Here is a 19,938-nt window from a genome sequence, read left to right as displayed (position 1 = left end):
TGGGGAAAGTCAGCTCGTTCGCTGGAATTTTACATTTTATTTAAAAAAAAAAAAAAAAAAAAAAAATTCCCCCCTCCCCCCCGAGTTTCATTCAGCAAACATTAACCTTTCGTTTATGGTGGTGGTGGGGAAACTAAATCTAATTTGCAAATGACTTAGAGGGTTAAACGGAACTTTTGCCCTCCATCGTGGAGAATATGTGAATCGAGTTTCGTAGCTCGATACATTCACTTTCTGCACTACGCAACTTATACGGGAGGCTAAATATGGAATAGAATTTGCCGCCATTTTAAAATTAAAAACTATTTTGATAAGCTTAATTAGGAAAGTAAATTTTCTAAGGATAAGTAAATTTTCAAAGCTGCCGAAAAGGGAATTAATGTTTCAATTGTACTTTCTCGAAGCCTTGACCTTACCTTACCCATGCATAAAAATGTGAGCCACTTTCCTCAAGAAAATTCTCCATAATGGTAGATAGCTTTTCAAAGACTTTGCGCAATTAACAACCAACAAACCATCTGAACTTCGGCTGAGACAAAGGCTTTAAATTACGAATTATTAAAACTTGAATATTTAAAAATATTCCATTGTGAATTCACTTAAATGCGTTATTATTTAGAAAATTAAGATGCTGGTAAAAAAAATTCAGGAGCAAAACTTAATAGAAGGGGGAAAAAATTAGCAAGAAACATCCCAATCCCTCACCTCAGAAACACTTCATGCTTCCACTCTTTAAGTAGTTATTCGAAAAATTTTATTAATCTCTAGTGCTTTTCGAATGATTAAGCAAATGCCTCCTGATAGCCAGCATATGGCGAAACTTCCTAAATGAAACGTGGAAAAACATTCTCTGAAGATATAGAATATTCAACTCATTCTTTCCAGTTATCGCATACAAGAAAATCAGATAAGTTACGTGAAAAGCGCAGTATGACATCACAACTAGCAAGATAAATCCTGTTGCTACTGGAGGAAGACAAAATCGCACTAATTTACCAATGGAAAGTTGAAAACAAAACTCTTCGTTTAATTACGCAGTAATGAAAGCGGTCTGATTTCTGAAAATATATTTTCAGTCGTACTAGAAGTTATTATTTCGGCACTTTACAGGCGGATTTTTAAAGATCTGCCAAGTTGCATTCGCGAAGAACCCCGTTTTTTAAAGGGCTCTCAAATCACTCTCCGGGTTCAAAGCTGTGCATCGTAAAACAATACAGAAACATAACCTGTATTTGTAAGAAGCCCTTTTTCAAAACGTCTTCAACTTAAAGGTTAATTAACGTACGTTTACAACAATGTTCTCTCTAAAAGCATTCGCGGCGGCGCACTCATTTTCCAAAAATCGCGTGTACGTTTATTACTCACCATGCACAGTGATGATAGACATTCCAAACCCTCCTAATAATTCAGATAATGCACTATGCTTTATCGCGCAGGTATACGGAAAAATAAGACGGAACGTCGGTTTACATTATGGTCCAAAGTGCTTTATTATCAAAGGCACAAGTTTTAGGCATCATAAAATTAGTTTACATTACTAAAAGGTTTGAGGAAATACTAAGCCACAGTAATCATGGGTCAAGTAAAAGTGGCAGCGACTTGTTTTTGCACTCTCGAGGATCAACTTAAGTTGCATCTTTAGGCCAAGGAAATCACGTATTATATTTAGCAAATACAATGAAACCTCTTGTAGCGACCACCTCTGAAAGTGACCCGCATTTTTTAGAACACAAACACCGGTACTGAATGTCAGCTAAAACAGAAGACAAAAATTATCTGTAATAGTAGATGGTAGTCAGAGTATTTAGGAATATCTTCGGGATATTAAACACCGATATTTCATGATGTCTGTGGCATTAATTTCAAGTAATCTTTGAGTGCAGGTTGTTCTCAGATCGTCAGAAATGGGAAAATTCAGAAATTCCACCAATAATAATCAAGTTGTTAACTTAGCTAGGGGCACCAGTTGACCACCGCTAACGTAAACAACTGCTAGTCACAACAGGAAAATATGTATAAGAGAATTCTAAATATTCAAACTATCTCAGACCATAGTTTCGGTTTGTAGACCACCTATTAAGAATGCGTGTTAAAGCAAATCGACAAATTAAAAAACGAAAATTTAAAATCTATTGCCAGTAATCAATCAAATACCAGAGTTCATGGGTAAATAGATATATATTGTCCTTCTTGAAAATTATTAAATTGATTACAAAAATTTAAATTAATACTTCGTAATAAAAACTATAAAATATGTTTACACTTTAGTATAAACTTCTAACATTGTCCAAAAATAACTTTTAAATGGAACTAAACTTCTTCATTTCATGAATATCAAATAAAGGCCGATGGAAGCACACATTTTATAATCTTGGAGAAATAAAATTTCAAGTCAAGTAAAATCCGCTTAACTTCCAGAATTTCTTCTTTTACCTTAAAAAGATTTAGAAGCTAAGCTAGGAGAAAGCAAATTAGAAACAAGTAAATTCGTCAACTATAAGACGTAACTCTATTAAGATGGCATTACCTTTTATTCCAAGAAAAATATAATAATGTTTTCATCTAGTTTAACCAGTTACTGAGGAAGCTCAAGAAGAAAAATTGTTAACACGAACGTGTTTGAGGATAGAATTTAAATTGACTACGTTGTAAAGTCAGTTATCACTTCGGCAGAGTGAATATTCGGGGTGGGGGGGGGCTTAAAAATTAATGCTAACATAATAATTTGAAAATGATTTACATACTATTTTCGCTAAAGCATGCCCCCTTCTTTAATAATATTATAATGAAATAAAATAATGTTGCCTCTGTAAACATGTTCTTCAATGGCTGAGAAGAATCATATTAACTTTCACAACAGATGAAAATAATTATACCCAAAAGCTAATTCAGCTCATCACAGTGGTTGGTTTTTTTAAATGTTTTGCCGCACAAATAGCCGGAAATTTAAGGGTACTATTTTTTTTTTTTTAAACTGCAAACTGTTTATTTGGAAATAACAATGGCAGAGCAATCTTTTTGAGCATATAAGTTTGTTTTCATATATATGAAGCACTGGGCCATTTTCTCACACATCAATTTCCGATAATAATGTTATTTCTGAAGGCTTTAGGATAAAATAAACTCTAAAATGACCAGCTTTATTAGTACGATTGATAATTCTTGCCATCGTACTAATAAAAAGCTGGTCATTTTAGAGTTTGTTCAGTAGTGACCTTCCGCTGCCGTTGTGTGCTGTCCGCTTCACGCGGCAATTAGTGACACATAATTCTTGCCATCTTGGATGACCTAAAAAAAAAAAAAAAAAAAAAAAAAAAAAAAAATTTTTTCTTTTTTTAATAAAACGGCAAAAATTTCTTTCAAATGCACAGTGAGGATTCTTCTTCCTTTTTTTTTTTTCAACTTAAAAAAAAAAAAAAAAAAAAAAAAAAAAAAGAAGAGAGGTGGGGGCAGGGGGGTTATTTATTCACCTTTACAAAAATCTTTCAGTACAATCCAAACTTTAATTGGCAAAACCCATTACCAGCAGAGTACTTGCAGATCATCTGCAGCACAGATGGTGTTGGTGTATTTAATTATGGCAAAGCACACGAGGGTTATCTGCCTAAGGGGAGGGATACCTTCGTGGAGGGCTTTCTAAGGGAAACTGGCTCGTATACACGTTACACGTGGGGAAAACCACGAAAACACCCATGCAGCCAGCCCGTTCGCGGGATTCGAACCTCGGACCGAACTACCAGTGTTCAGCGACTTTACCGCTCGGCCGTTGGTGGGCCCTGCAGCACAGATATTTCACAGTTCTTTATTTTTGCATACAAATATTCAACGATTATTTATTTATGTTATGAATTCAAGCTTTCAAATAATGAGAAAATAAAAAAAGTTCAGTAACTGCTTTTGAAGTTTAAAGATTCAAGCAGATTAAGTGGAATTTTAATGCATAGAGATAATGTTGTCGAGTCATTAGGTTTTTTGAAGCAGGAGATGTGAAAAAAGTGCAGTGCCCTCGCTGAAATTCGAACTCCAGACCTCCCAAATACGCGTCGAGTGTGCTTCCAGTTATACCACAAAAGCATGGGGAAAGGAAATAGATAAGACCTTATATAAAAGAGGGATCTTTTAAGCGACTAGGGATTATGAGACACAATCACTAAACGCTGGTGGTGACGAATTATCATCCACCACCTTTTAGTTCGGGCCCCACTTGTAGAGCCATTAGGTTTTTGGTGTAGGAGACGGGAAAAACGTGTAATGCCTTCGCCGGGATTTGAACCCTGGATCTCTCGAATATGCGTCGAGTATGCTTCTTATGACACCACGAAGGCATGCGGAAAGGGAGGGAGAAAATACCTTATAATGCATTAAAAAGGTTCCTTTCATTAAATATCAAAGGAAAAATTATTAACACAGATCGCAAATTCCTTTCGTTTCTAAAAGTAAAATAATTAGCTATTCCATAAGTCTGAAATACATACTTAAGTTTTTAGTTAAAATTATTTATTGTAAAATGCATTTCAGTTGACTTGGTTTTCTTCCCTATACGTGTCTAATGCACATTTAAATCTGATAATAAATCTGGAGCTGTCATTATACATTTTCTAATCTATTATTAGTAGTATGAAATTTTCTACTGTTCAATAACATGTTTATACTATTAGCTTAAAATACACGTTAATTAATTCTAGCCAATAACTCAAACGCAATAAATCTTCCATACAGTAAAAACAGGCAAAATGAAAAAGAGCTAAATGTAATATAAATCGAAAATGAAACGATGATAAACAAAATTCAACGCAGCAAGACTGCCGAACTCCCAAACAAAAATCCACGATAATAATCCAAGATATTCGAACTAAATCCTAAAACTGGAATGAAAACTTTAAACGTCCTCTGACCGAATAACGCAGATACTAAAACGTATTCAGTCCTTAAAAAAAAAAAAAAAAAAAAAAAAAAAAAAAAAAAATACAAAACTGGTTTTTTACCGTCCAAGGACGATAATTCTATTCTTCAATCCACATGTGAAGATCATAAAAACGAGTCAATTTATTTCTTGTTTCCACTCCGAAATAACAATGAAATGAAGTTTAAAGAATTATACACGTTACTTAATACAGGAGTGTAAAGTAACAATACCTCGAACTGTTGGAAAATTTCCATCACTGTTTTCCTCAAAAAAATATGTTTTATCAAATTACGCAGAAAGAAAAAACTAGAACTTGCTTTGATAAACTGCAAAGCAACGGGAGAGGGAAGATTCTATTCATATAAAAAAAAAATAAGTTAAATTCGGAATTTCTGTTAAAAAATTTTGAAGTATATTGTTCTAAAATACAAAACCAGAGATTTAATGCGTCTTTACATTTATGATAATTTTTAAATGCTTCTTAACGATTTTCTATTATAAGCATAGCTTCAAGGAAGTTAAATGTTCTACACATTCGTTTAGCAGTTTGCAAGTATCTCCTACCCACGAACAAACTTTTATTTGTGATTGTAGGAACAATAACAAGTGCGTTACTTTTTTCACGAACGGCAAGATCAGCCTTTGCAGTCTACAGCAACCTTTATTTACATTCGGCTGTCGTAAGATAATGTGTCTGCTCATATTTGTTTTCAGTTTAAGCAAAACAGATAAGCTTTCTCCATTCTTAAAAAAAATATTTTTTTATAAATATTTCAAGCAGAAATTTATATCAGTATTTCTTTCAGCATTTTTTAATGTAATAATTATAAAAAAAAGGTGAAAAGAAAAAATTTTTTCCGAAAAATTCTGCGGAAAAGATTAATAGTAAAAAATAAATTGGGTGTATAATCGCACTTCCTTTCTCGCGGCTTGTATTGGTTATCCCTTTTTTTTTTTTTTTTTTTTTTTTTTAAATTACAGAAATAAACAGTTTGTAAGTTACAGAATGCGCGCCAAGAGAGGCAAACCGTAAGTAACCATGAAAATAAAAAGCAGCCTATAATCGAACAGTAATTTTCCCACAATTTCTACCAAAAATACGTATACGCATGGGCGAATTTCTACGTCTCGATGCTCATGCAGTGCTTTGATGGCAAGTGTGAATTTTTATTTTTATATCACACCCTGAAATCCTATTAGATACGATTTCACAGAGACACTATAATTTTTCGGTTGTCTCTTTAATACTAGGCTAAAACGCCAAAATCTCTTGCAAAATAAAAGCAATAAGTACAAAACAGATTTGAAAATGATGTACTTACAGTATTATTACAAAATCATTACTTTATTTAACGCTAGTCAAGTCTTAGAGAAAACAATACATTAGGATTACATTCGATTATGGAAAAACACTTCAGGAATAGCACCCTATAGGAAAGAATGCCTCAGTAAAGAAAAACGGGAAAACATGTGTATTATTTGCATTGCACACGAGGAAAACTGCAAAATAAACCTCACACTAGACCTACAAATCCTTTTACCAGAATAGGATCAGTGGTAAGGAATATACTAATATTAATCAACACAACATAAAAAGAGACCATAATAATGTAATAAATCAACAATGTAATTCACAAGTGTTAATAAAGATTTTTTGGTGATTTATAGATGATCATGGATCTGCACTGATCATGGAAGAACAGTCAACTACAAATGGTGTTGAATTGTTAATTAGAAGTGGTCAAAAATATAGTCAGGAAAGACAATAAAAAAAGAGAACACAATAGCTTGATCCATTTATCATCTTCCAGCATTAATACCCACCTCAAAAATTTGCATCATGGCTACAAGAATGTTCTGGCTGATTCTATCAAAGGCTGGTACATGGGGAAGGAAAGCAACTATACAAGTGGCGCATAATTAGTTTTAATTTAGGTACTTAAACTTAGAAGGAATGAGCAAGTTTTTTTCAGACTGCACCAAACTCTGACAATAGGCATAATTCTTCAGGCAACCAATTCGCATATAACAGCTCTTCGATTTTAAAAAGAAACGTCGCCATTTGTACGTGTTCTTTTTTATTGTATTTCATCAGTTTTTATAATCAAACCGTGGCAATTTTTTTTTTGGGGGGGGGACTCAGTTTTAAAATATGTATTTGGAAACTTCAAGTGAATGCATGAAAGGAAGTACAGTAAAATTTCTGCAAGAAATTCAGGGAATTTTTTTCATGTGCAAAATCGCGAATAGAACAGGTGCTTTGAATCCGTTCACAAAGCCATCGCCATGAAATTTCCATCAAAACACCGTTCGTTTACGGCAAGGCCTCTTAAAACTTTTTTCAGTCGCGACCCCTCTTTATCATTGAGACTTTTTTTCGCGACCGCATGACAACTATAATATTTTGTAGGACCCCATAAGCATTGCGCAAATTCGACATATGTGTAAGTGAAACTGTCAATTTTTCATTTGTACTGTAATATACTACTGCAGTTTTAGGTCATAAACTTTAATTTCTAATTTTAAGACAAAAAACAATGTGAAAATTTTAAATAAGTAACAGACGAAATGACAGAGTCACGTGCAAACCAACTAAAATGAATGTTTATATTATAAAAAAAATGCGTCGAAACCTTTTCGTTTTTTCTTTGTAAGTATTGTCTTATCTTCATCTATTTTCAGATGCATTGTGTATAATAAGTTAATGAAATATCCAAAATTGCTAAAATTTTTGACGACTCCCTGCTGCAGGTACCGCGTCCCCCATGGGTTAAGAAACTCAGATTTATGGGATTAGATTAGAACTGTTCGTTCATTGATCTGAATCGGTTCTTTTCTACGATTCACCGCTCACTAACAATAAATAACCCTAATGAAGAAGGTTGGGAACAAGTAGCGAATCAAGAGCGATAAGCGAGGGTACAGCAAAGAGCGGAAAGAATCGGACGTGCAGTAAGATCGGAAGAATTGAACTCCTAACTCTCTGCACTGATTTCTTTCAGATACTTACAATCTCCTTTCTGAAAAGAACAAATAATAAAATTCTAGACTAAAAAAATGTTCAAAAAGATTGGGACTGATAAAAATTAGACTTTTAACATGGAGGAAAAGCATTTCTTTCTCCCTTAAAATATAATAGAAATCGAACTTTCCTGGTACCCTTCCAACAAGAAGCTACCACTCCGTTTTTCTGAATCACCCATCTGTATTTCTAAGCAGATTTATCTGACTGATTTTTGAGACAAATTATAATATGTATAGTAGTAAACACTTTTTTTCCAATGGTTATTATTTTCATTAAAAATCACTGAAGTGCATCAAGGTAGTTGCGCTAATACATAAGTACTTTAATTTATATAATGAATAATAATTTTCTCTTTCAACGTTATTTTTCGCTGTTCTCAACACTAAATGCAACTTAGGGAAATAACTTCATAATATGCTTTTGGAATAATATCCGGCTAACGACGACCATTAATGGTGTTTACGTACTTTAGCCAAGAAATTCAGGCAAAATTTTGGTTACTAACTCTTGAACTGTTCGACAAATACTGCCTTTAAGCTTTGGTACGGGGTTTATTTGCATACACCATTCCTTTTAAAAAATCACGAAAGAGTAAAAAGATTGCGGCCGTCCGTTAAATCGAGCAATTAGGATGGAGAGTTAAAACTCGGAAATCCAGAAAGCATAAGATTCTTAAAAATTTCCTGATAGTTATTGCACGTCACTGAAAATGCTGAATCAATCGATAGGCTGCTAGAACACTTGATGTGTTTTTAAACATTAAAGACATGTCCGTACGCTCGTTATGTCAAAATAATGCTGATTTTGAAAGAAAAATTGGACAGCTTTCTTCCTTACAACGTTCTCCGCTACCAAAAAATGAAGCCGTAGTGACAAATGAAATATGCAATATGAAAAGAGTATGAAATGCGCTGACTTCAGTAGCATTGTGTAAACAGATTTATCGCTATGTTAAAATGTATTAAAAAATGCATTCACATCAATACGAATTTTCACATGATCTCCTCAAAATAACAAATTTCACCACGAAGATTTTAAAAGCAAGATTTTCTGAGAACTGTAGGATGAAAGGGTTAAAGCCAGTATTGATTACTCTGTAAAAGTAATTTTCCCTTAAAAAACTGAATTTTTCATGAGGATGAAATATCAGCAAAATAAAAAATTAAGCAGATGTATGTTTATTAAAAGAGGCAATGAGCAAAGAGGGCAATTGCTATACTCTAATTGCTTCATAAATAAAATTCTACGCATGCGCTCGTAACTACACTGTGGACAATTTTCTTTTTTAAAGTGGCCAGAAACAGCTGTTTAAATGAAGAGGTATCTCCCAACAACTGCATATGCATGGTGCGCACGTGTGCACCATCGCAAAGCAGCCACTCAAGGTCAGAGTTTGTTGTGCCTTCTAACAACCGTAGGAAGTAAAGCGGTTCTTGTTATGATAATTAGCAATGACAAAGTATTTTGTTGATCTCGTTCTCGGCAGTTGTCCGGTGCCTCAAGACTACCAAGGAGCTAAATTAACTTTCTCATTCCTCCCCCAAAACTATGGTGTATTACTTTCATTTATTAAGTATCACGTTCTTCGCACTTAAACCATAAAATTTATTTCAACAGCAATATCGCAAAATAATTTAAAAAGAGCATACCTTTAAAATTTCGGATACACAGTCTCGCGCGCTGAAGATAACTCCCCCCCGTACATTATTGCCATTGCTCGCTTTGAATCGTTGAGTTTCTTAATCAAAAACTCAAATGCTTTACAAAATATGAAATAGATAATAATACAAATTCCAAATTTGGGCTTCCAGATGTCCGTATTGGGGGACGTACGTTATTCAACATTTGATACGTTTGGAGATGTACGTCATTCAAAATTTCATGGCTGTATGCACCGTTGTTTTATCAAAATGGAAGAAGCACACATACATTCATGCAGATTCTTCTTTATTTAATTTCTTTAAATATAATGCAGGGCTCTAATATTTGGTAGCAACAATTTGAAAAGTGATTCAGACGTTTGAAGTTTTCGATGCAAAATGAAATTAATAGCCCATACGGACATATCTTTAGGCTAAAAACGTTATGCTGAATCATTTCAATTCATATAAAAATAAATAAATACAAATAAGAGAAAAACATTTCAGCACAGTGTTGTAGCCAACATATTTTTCTAAATTAAGAAAAATTATATACCCAGATAGAATATGTGAACAAAAACCTGCAACTTCTGTTCTTAATTGAAAAAAATCATCGCTATTTTGATTTCATATAAGAAAACCAGGAATACACCCTTCTACAAATAAACATATGTGCAGACAAGCATGGCTCTATCAATGCAATTGGTGATCTTATAGATTGCAAGCATTCTTTTAAAGTCTAGTTTAGCAGACGAAAACAAATATGAAAGAAGGATTTGGAAGACACCTAAAAAGAAAAGTTTCAGATGGTAAAGCCTGCAGTAATCATCTGCAATTAACTCAATAAATTACACTTGACAGTTAATTGAAAGTTGATTAACGTGTACAACTAAAATCAGTTAATTTGAAGAGAGTAAAGGCAAACTTAAAAAGTTCAGGAAAGAGGAATAATTCAATTATAATTAATAGGAAAATACTCTTAACAATTTATCAGTATTTCCGAGCAGATTAAATAGTGGAAGTTTATTTGGTTATGTAAATTAAATCAATATTCTTAACAAAAAGAATACATTATAAATAATTAAAGAAATTAAGTTATAAAAAATTTACAAGAGGCATTAAAAAACAATATTTACAAGAGATCTTTAACAATATCACCGAGTTCAAACTCCCATAAAACAGAACTTTTTTCCCTCTCAGACATAATCTACTATCATGGCTGTTGCTACTTATTTCCTTAACAACAGCTTAACCATTTCTTAGACAAGGCCCAGCTAATCAGGAATTCACTTTAAGATATTTTTGATTTGTGCGAAACTTTATCATGGTACATATAAAAATCTAGCCTTCAAATTTTACCACGAAGATTTTAAAAGCAAGATTTTCTGAGAACTGTTGGATGAAAGGGTTAAAGCCAGTAATTTATAATAAAAACACTATAAGGTTCACCTGTACATTTCTGCAGTAATTACTGTACTAACAAATGATGTCACTGAAAACACTTTCTCTATCAACAGTGAGAGTAAAGGAAAAAGATTTTTTAATACTTCTGTTATTAAAGATCTTCCTGATCTTGAGTTAATCTACAAATTAATTATGCCCAAGACAACCTGTATAGGCAACAATTCGACTTTTTCTCACCTAAATTTCCATTCCAATTTAAATTAATAATACTCCGCAGCGTGGGAACATGTGTCTAAGTTTTCTGCCCTAAAACTAGCTTTTGGTCTACCCCCAGAGTATACTCAATCTAAATTGACATGGAGATGAGAAAAAGTTGAATTGTCACCTACAAAGGTGCTACAAATGACTTTATCACATGCAGGCAACAATACATTCATGCTGCTGGAAATTACTTTGATTAAACAGATATTCTCCCCCTCCCTTATTTTTTTTCCTAACTGCTCTTAAATTTGGCAATTTCATTTGCAACAACCCAATATTCACAGTAACTTTATATTCATAGTTAGAAAAATATAGCAAGAGTTTTCATAGTTTCTGACCTTGTGACCCACCTGCATACCGTACATACAAAATTGTGACTTATTACAACTACATATTATAAAAGTGCTATGAGACAAAAAAGGGTAAAAAGTTATTTGAAAATAGAGAAAAGCCACGGAGACTATGGGCTTAAGATAAGGATGCTTTCGTGGAAGAATTTTTTAGGATAACTGGCTCATATTCACATTACACATGGGAAAAACCTGCTGTGGACTCTATGCTCAGTCAATACATGGGATAATTTAGTAACTAAAATGATAATTCTAGAATTAATTAAGCACATTTTAATTCACAATAATAAAAGAAGCCATATGGGTTACAACATCAAAACAACCCTTTTTTATTTACATTTTTTTCTTGTTGCCAATCTACAGAAACTAAACTTTGCAACAGAGATAATAATATGCATAGAGGAAGCTGCTACAAACCAAGAAAACCAAACATACAGCCAGCCTGTTTGCCTGAGATCAAACCCAAAGCAGACTAAATAATCAGTATTCAGTGGTCTTAACCAGTCAACCACTGGTGGAGCAAGGATAAAAAGGTGGTGTGGTGTGGTGTGGTGTATTTAATTATGGCAAAGCACACTAGGGCTATCTGCCTAAGGGGAGGGATGCCTTTCGTGGAGGAATTTCTAAGGGAAACTGGCTCGTATATACGTTACACATGGGGAAAACCACGAAAACACCCATGCAGCCAGCCCATTCGCGGGATTCGAACCTCGGACCGAACTACCAGTGTTCAGCGACTTTACCGCTCGGCTGCTGGTGGGCCAAGGATAAAAAGGAAAATTCTAGGTTTAAAAAAAAGGGGGGGTTAAAAATTGGTACTTTCTACAAGTACCTGATGATCTACACGTTCCCGAAAAGTTGCGAAAAAATTTATAAAGCGAGACACTTATTTTGCCAAAATAGTTCTGCCACGTGACATCACCAAAAAGCATTTACGGACAACCAGCTGTGTGAACATAACTTGTGACTCATGCATAATGCTAAAATTTGTAGAATCAAAATTTGTGCAAGTTTTTTGAGTGAAAACAGATTACTGTACATATGGACAAAATTTCTCAAAAAAGGTAACTGTTTTATTACACAGTTTTCTCGCCTTTTAAATTTGATTTATTGCTCCTGTATGGAATGCTTAGTAAACTATTCTGAAAATGGAAGACTGCCCTTCATGTATTAGTTTGGCAAAAAAAAAAAAAAAAAAATTAGTCTTCAATGAGTTCACAAATGTTCTTCACAGTTTCTGACGACTTTGTGACATTTCATTAGGAGTCCAAATAATCAGAAAGTGGTAAACATTTATTGTACAGTACCTCTTGGTAAATAGTTTCTTTTTTGACTCCAAGATTGGTGCCAGGAAGGCACAATTTCAAGATGGCTGCTACATAAAACCAAAATAAGAAGTCAAATGGTAACCAGTAGTTTCACTAACATTATCAACATTAGGGTTCCCAAAAAACCTACTTCACATGGCAGCCTTCCAGATTTGGCGAACAACCAATATCCCTTCGCGGTTTTTTTCAGAAAAAAACCAAGAATAAAGATTAGCCTCCGAAAGTATTAAAAAAAAGCAACAATTAGGTAATGGCAAATAAATATTTATATTTATTAACAACTAATTGATAGTTATAAATAAATTTGATAGTCTGATTATCCGTCCAACCCTGATAAGAATCACCTGACAAACTGCTTTGTCACCAAAGTAGGGGCAAATTTTCCGTAACCAGCACTTGGCGATTTTTGGCCGCTATCTTGGATTTCAAATAATGATTTGCGATTTTCAAACTTTATTTTTTAACTCCCAAAACGTTTTGCGAAAATATGAACTGATAACGATTTGCGAATTTCAAACTTTATTTTCTCTTACCATAACATTCGAAAAGTAAACAGAAAAAATCCTTCAAGAAAATTCCCTGTGTGGGTTGCAACAATTATCAGGGTTGCCATATTCTGGCGCATAAATAAATCCGAAATTTCGCCAAGTGCCGGTTACGGAAACATCGCCAAGGTAGGCAATTTGGATTTTAACAAAAAAAGTATTTGGCTTACCATAAATATGCGTTTGCTGTGGCAGATCAGACTTTGCATTTATCTAGGTGTTGATAATATGCAAGGTTTTGAAACTCATGGGTTCCTGTTTGTTGTTATTAGTGTTACTGAAAGTTCATGCAATTTTTAGTAACTGCCATTTTTTAAAATGGCTACTGTTAATAACACGTGAAGTGTTAGTATGGGTGAAAATTAGTTACTAAATTGTTGAACTTGTAGGAAGGCTGAGCAGATAATCACAGTACAGTCAAAAGTCTTTAATCCGGACCTCAAAGCTACAAACTTTCTGTACATGCATAAACGCATATGCATTTACGAATGCGCATATACCTTTATGCATGCGCATATGCGTTTACACATGCACGTTTCATGTACAACGGATGGTATAAGCTAAGCTAAAATTATCTATTTCAGTTAATGTTGCAGATTGCATTGTTCCTTAATCTTCTAATTGGATCCGGCTTATTATTTTTTTTAAGACTGTTAGAGCAATTTTATAAAAGTAAACTTGAACTTTCGATTATATCAAAAAGAATTTCTGATTCTGGAGCTGCCAAAGGATCTATCTACAAAGTGAAAGCATGTTTCAAGGTCCATCAAACAAAAAGTGGAATTGCTGTAAAAAATGGATAACGGCATATCCTTTGTTTCTCTAACCATTCCGAAATCTGTTTATCAATTTCACGCTGCTCTGCGAGGGAAGGGGGGAGAACGTCGTGGTGCGCAACGAACTGGAAGCTGATCTGCCAGCACTATCCTCATCTTCAGGGCAGATGTTTTTATTTTACTCGGCTTATTTTCTAATTTCGACTATGCATAATGTATGCTTTACGCATGCACACGTTAAAAGAAATGTTTAATAAAGTAAACAAATAAATATAAAGCTTTTTTTCTTTTTTTGTAAATTTTGATACCCTTTAGATCATAATTGCTCTTTATTTCATAAATTACGGTTTCATATTTTTAATTTTATAATTACCCAACCATAACCCCTCCACCACTGTAATGATCTATTTCCCTGATGATGGAGGAATAGTACTGTGCTTCAAGTTCTTTTTAGATATATGAATGCCAAGATTTAATGTCCAGGCTGTATCTCGATTCATCTATAAAAAATATGATGCTTCACTGAAGTCTGGTCCAAGGCACATGCTGTCTGCATCATACTTAATACACAGTTCTTGTCTGCTGAAATAAGCAGGATACTTACAGTAGGTCTAGCATACAGCCTTAGCTCACGAAGCCTTCAGGTAAATGTAGACCAGGAAAAGCGGGTTTTAGTTATAGCATACAATATACGCAACTGCTGTGAAGCTATAGCAGGTATGTGTCAGCACGTTGAAAGTACTACATAACGATCCTCATTCATCGTTGTGGATCTCGTTTGACATTATCAAGGTCTTCTCGATATGAATGCAGTGTCTGGAAACCATTTCCACAAATTGCTGTATGTGTAATGCTTAGTGTCGTCCAGTCATTTGGGAGAATTTTATAAGGTATCATGTAAGATGAGTAGCAATGAACATATGAATAACAGAATGAGATGAAAAATTTTCAGTAGATTGGAGACAGGCCAGTCACAAGCACAGATGGCTATAGAGCTCGATGTAATACCTAGTGTCATTAATTTGCAAATTGACGACACTAGGCATTGCGAGAAAAACTGCAAATGTTGTGAAAGAACAGGAGCACACAAATCGCTGAAAACTCCTCGTGTGCTTATATATCCTTCACAATACACATGTAAACTTACTTATTCGACTCTGAATACATGCATAATATTTTGCCTGAATAATTAGCAATTTTCATTCAATACTTGGCTAAAGCGCAAAATCGCCCACTTATATGATACGTATCGGATGTGTACATGGACAAAGTCAAGGGAGTGCACAATGCCAAGTTTGTGCAATTCTCCGATTTGTTTTTTAAATGAAAATAAGTCGATGAGATCATGGATACCGAGACTGTGCAATTTGTCGATTTGTTATTTTCAAGTAGGCGATTTTGGGAAACTCACATTCTGCACTTCCCCCCAGTACTTTTCATAAAAATAGACATAATTTGCATTTTGCACACAAGTATACATTACACAATTCATGTGAAATTCTGGAAATGCTACATTCTCTTCTACCATATAAGATTTTTATGACTTTAAATCTTTTCAGTAGAAAGTAACATTTTAAAAATGACCTATTCTCAGCAAGTTTAATAAATTTCTGTTTTGGCAGAGAAAAATCAATCGGAAGAAACCAATTGCTTTTTTTTTTTTTTTTTTTTTTTTTCACTCGTATAATAGCATTATATTTTTAGTTCATTCATGTACACTTGCAATCAACTTAAAATATTTTCACTACATGTATAGTTATATTTATTGAAACACCTACAATAACTTTCTTTGCTAATATGTATATGTGCATATATAGTATGCATATTTTTGTACTTGCTATGTCATATGATACAGTTCGTTCACTTGTGTTTTATCTTGTTTCAAGTTGGGAGAGTGATCTTGATTACTTGTATATGAGGAGTGTCTTCATTAAGAAGCTAAAACCGTAAAATTTGTAATTATATGTTAAGAATTGCGAGTGTGGATGCTACACATCTGAGTCTTGATGAATTTTGAAACTGAATTTCAATTCCTAATTAAAAACGTTCTTTTCACTCCAAGAAGCATTCTTCTGAACCAACCTTGATCAGTACCAAAAGACAAACAATCATTTTAATACAAATGCTCAACACAAAAATAATCACTCTTACAATTTTCTCATCTTTGATAACGCATGTAACGAGTAAAGCTACAAATGAAAGCATTTCAATAAAATCAGTATAACATTTTATGATTTTATTACATTAAATCACGTGCCAGAATATACTGAACATCACTTCATAATTAATAATTTTACATTATTCTTAAAAATTAGAATCACGACTAACTTATCCTTGAACTAAAATTTAAATGCAAGTTCTAAACATAACATTACAAATTTTATACTTTTAGCTTCTCGTACATAAGTAATCAAGATCACATTGTCAATTTAGTTTTGTGGCTTCAAACAAGACAATACAAAATTGAACAAATTATATCATATCTTATTAAATCATTTTATATTCAGTAGAGAAACGTTAGAAAAGAAGAGCAGATGAAACGTGAAATTTTCTAGCAATACACCAATTACCTACATTCTACAGGTATTATAAAATATAAATAAAAGCAGCTTTAACTTACCAAACAATGAAGTCAATATAGCACCGGTGCTTGACGAAATCATTTGTTGACAAAGAGTTATATTTTGTGTTTGCCGGATTTTTGATTCAGCCATGTTAATAATTGAGTTAAATATGCAACTATTTATAAATGAGCTCCGACTTTTCCAGGAAACAAATAAGTTGAAAAATTGGATAAAATTATAGTCCTTCCCATACCTTTCAATTACATATAGATGATGATAATAGAGGCGGTATAAAAACAACGTAAAACGAATTTATTCGCATAACCATGCTACTAATATAACACCACAAGACACAATACGCTCGTGTACAGCAGTCGGTTAAAACTTTTTTTCTTTCTGTACGATTACGATTAAACTTCCCACAAACGATGCGTAATCTACAGTGGCAGTACCTAGACAAGCACAAGCGTCTAGAAACTGAGAATCTGAAAAAGTGACGTCACATCCACTACCCGAATTTTAGAGTGGCGCCCTTTAGTGGGGGAGCCCACCAGCGGCCGAGCGGTAAAGTCGCTGAACACTGGTAGTTCGGTCCGAGGTTCGAATCCCGCGAACGGGCTGGCTGCATGGGCGTTTTCGTGGTTTTCCCCATGTGTAACGTGTATACGAGCCAGTTTCTCTTAGAAAGTCCTCCACGAAGGCATCCCTCCCCTTAGGCAGATAGCCCTCGAGGCTTTGCCATAATCACACACACACACACACTTTAGTGGGGGGAAAAGTGTGAAAATAAGATAGAATTTCATATTTTTGCCGCTATTTGCAAAGATGGTGGAAGTAAAATGTAGTTTGTGTAACTTCTGTGCTAAAAAGGAAGAGATTAAAATTCATGTGTGTAACGAGCATAACATTACTCTTGAATATGATGATTTAGAGTTCAGTTCAGTTGAAGAATTCGAAAAGTTTAAAGCAAACTTAGAAAGTGAAACGAATTCGCGTTTCATCAAAGACTGTGGTGGAAGTAAGAAAAATAAAGTGGGTATTCAACACTTTTATTTTGCGTGTAATTACTCAAAACAGCGATTTAAAGATAATACTGAAAATAAAACGAAGAAAATGAATTTGTACTGCCCATCATCAATGAAGTTAAGGGAGTTGCCAAGTGCATTTTTGCAAAACGCTATTCGAGCTAAGTAAAAATTATTCCCTTGTATCAAACCTAAACCTTTCTCTTAAAAAGGAGAAAGTCAAACAAAAAATTACACGCATTATTGATTCTATATCATCAGATAGTCAGTTTGAAGCAGCTGAAAGACTAATTTCACCAAGAGAACCAACTTTATATGCCATTACATCAACCAATTGTTCACTTATGTCACAAGATAATCTTAAAAAAGACTCTGCAGACGAAAACATTACCTGTCAGAGGTCTTTGTACTCTACACGTAGAATTTGTAAAAAACCAAAACATTCAATTGTAAAACCAAATCCTATTGAACTACAAAATATAGCCTTATCTTTGATTCTGAACAAGAATTCAAATTCTAAAGAAGAAAGTGATATTTAAATTATTATTTTAAATATGACTTATTCAATATTACTATGTTTTTTTTTAATTAAGCTTTTTATTTCCATCCTTAGATTACATTTGTATGCTTTAAAAATTAGAAGAGCTCAGATCATAAATATTTTTATATCTTTTTTTAATATTATTACTCAAGGATCATTTACTAAAATAATTACTGTTTTCTAATTTTAGTATAACTACTGTGAATATTTATAGTATTGTTGCGTGCGTACGGATTCGTTATGAAGTGAATGCACAAGTCCGATGAAAAATGAACAAAACTTTTTATTATCACAACAAAAATGCTTAAATTTTCTCAAATTATCATGCAGTATTACAATATCTCACAGTAGTTATCTTTTAACTACTCAAATGTACAATAGAACGTAATTCAAAACAGCTAAAGAACGCTAATCCGCGAATTCGCTATAATCAACAACAGCAGTTTTCTAAACAACAACAAACTAAGCAACTACTACAAACTGAGATGTTTTCCTCCTTTTATAAGATTTTAAAATCACGCGCTAGAATTTTCCAGTACTTTCTCGAAATCAAAAAGAGATATTTATTTATTTAATGCACGCGCTCTATTATTTTCAATTTTCCGGCTTAGCTTTCTTTTAATATTCGTCACGCGCTGCACTGCGCGAGAAATAAAACCATTTAATTTATAATTAAACTAACATTAGCTTTTTAAATACCAAATTCGTAACACTGCCCCCTTCCCAAGGACTGCACGTCCCGGGCAGTACAATCCCTGGACAGGAAGCTAAACTTACAACTGTGGCATAAACATTACATTACAATATCAAACAACATGAACAATAAATGCAATAACTAACTTAAACAAATCAAATGCTATCAAATACTAAATACAAAACAAATACTAAATACAAATCAAATAGTAAATGCAAATCAAATACTAAATGCAAATCAAATACTAAATACAAATCAAATCAAATACACATTTAAAAACAAAAAGGACCATGGTCTGATACTATTTACAATTATTTACATTACGTACTGTGGCCATAGTAATGAGCTAATCTGTCGTAATGAACGACTTTAGGTTTAGAGTTCGAAGACTTACGAATCCGAACCACGACGTCATTCAGCCTGTTTAGGACCGTGTACGGACCATCCCAAGGTGACTGTAATTTCGGACACAGTACCTTCCGTCGAGTCGGATTCCACAACCACACCTTGTCTCCTTCGTGGAATTGATGTTCAGTAGCTGTTGTGTCGTATCGGGTCTTCATCTTCTCCGTCGCCAAGTTGACTCGCTCTCGTGCAAAATTGTGCATCACTTCAAACCGGGCCTGGAGATCTTGAATATATTCCTCAGACGATGAAGGAGCATCCGGAGGGCAGCCAAACAATATATCACAAGGCAGACGAAGGTCACGACCGAATAGCATCTGTGATGGAGAATAGCCGGTAGTCTCGTGGACAGCACTGCGGTAAGCCAGTAAAAACAGCGATAATTTCTTGTCCCAATCCTGCTGGTTTCTGGAAACCACTAATGAGAGGTTATTAAGGATGGTTCGATTGAACCTCTCTACCATGCCGTCCGAC

The 19,938-nt window shown here is 33.9% G+C and overlaps 1 protein-coding gene across 1 annotated transcript in view; it reads right to left on the bottom strand.

Annotated features, from left to right (window-relative positions):
• The window catches only part of LOC118179592 (mitochondrial glutathione transporter SLC25A40-like), a 66,700-nt gene extending 49,503 nt beyond the window's left edge, over window positions 1-17,197 (bottom strand). Inside the window, exon 1 of the mRNA XM_035348767.2 lies at window positions 16,856-17,197. Within this exon, the coding sequence (XP_035204658.1) occupies window positions 16,856-16,949 (94 nt within the window). The 5' untranslated portion in view covers window positions 16,950-17,197. The remainder of the gene's footprint in view (window positions 1-16,855) is intronic.
• Window positions 17,198-19,938: the final 2,741 nt, after the last annotated feature.

Source organism: Stegodyphus dumicola, chromosome 8 (assembly GCF_044657685.1).
Source record: "Stegodyphus dumicola isolate Sdum_Otavi_A_Nest chromosome 8, ASM4465768v1".
NCBI lineage: Eukaryota > Metazoa > Arthropoda > Arachnida > Araneae > Eresidae > Stegodyphus > Stegodyphus dumicola.
This window is presented reverse-complemented; position numbering and strand designations above follow the sequence as displayed.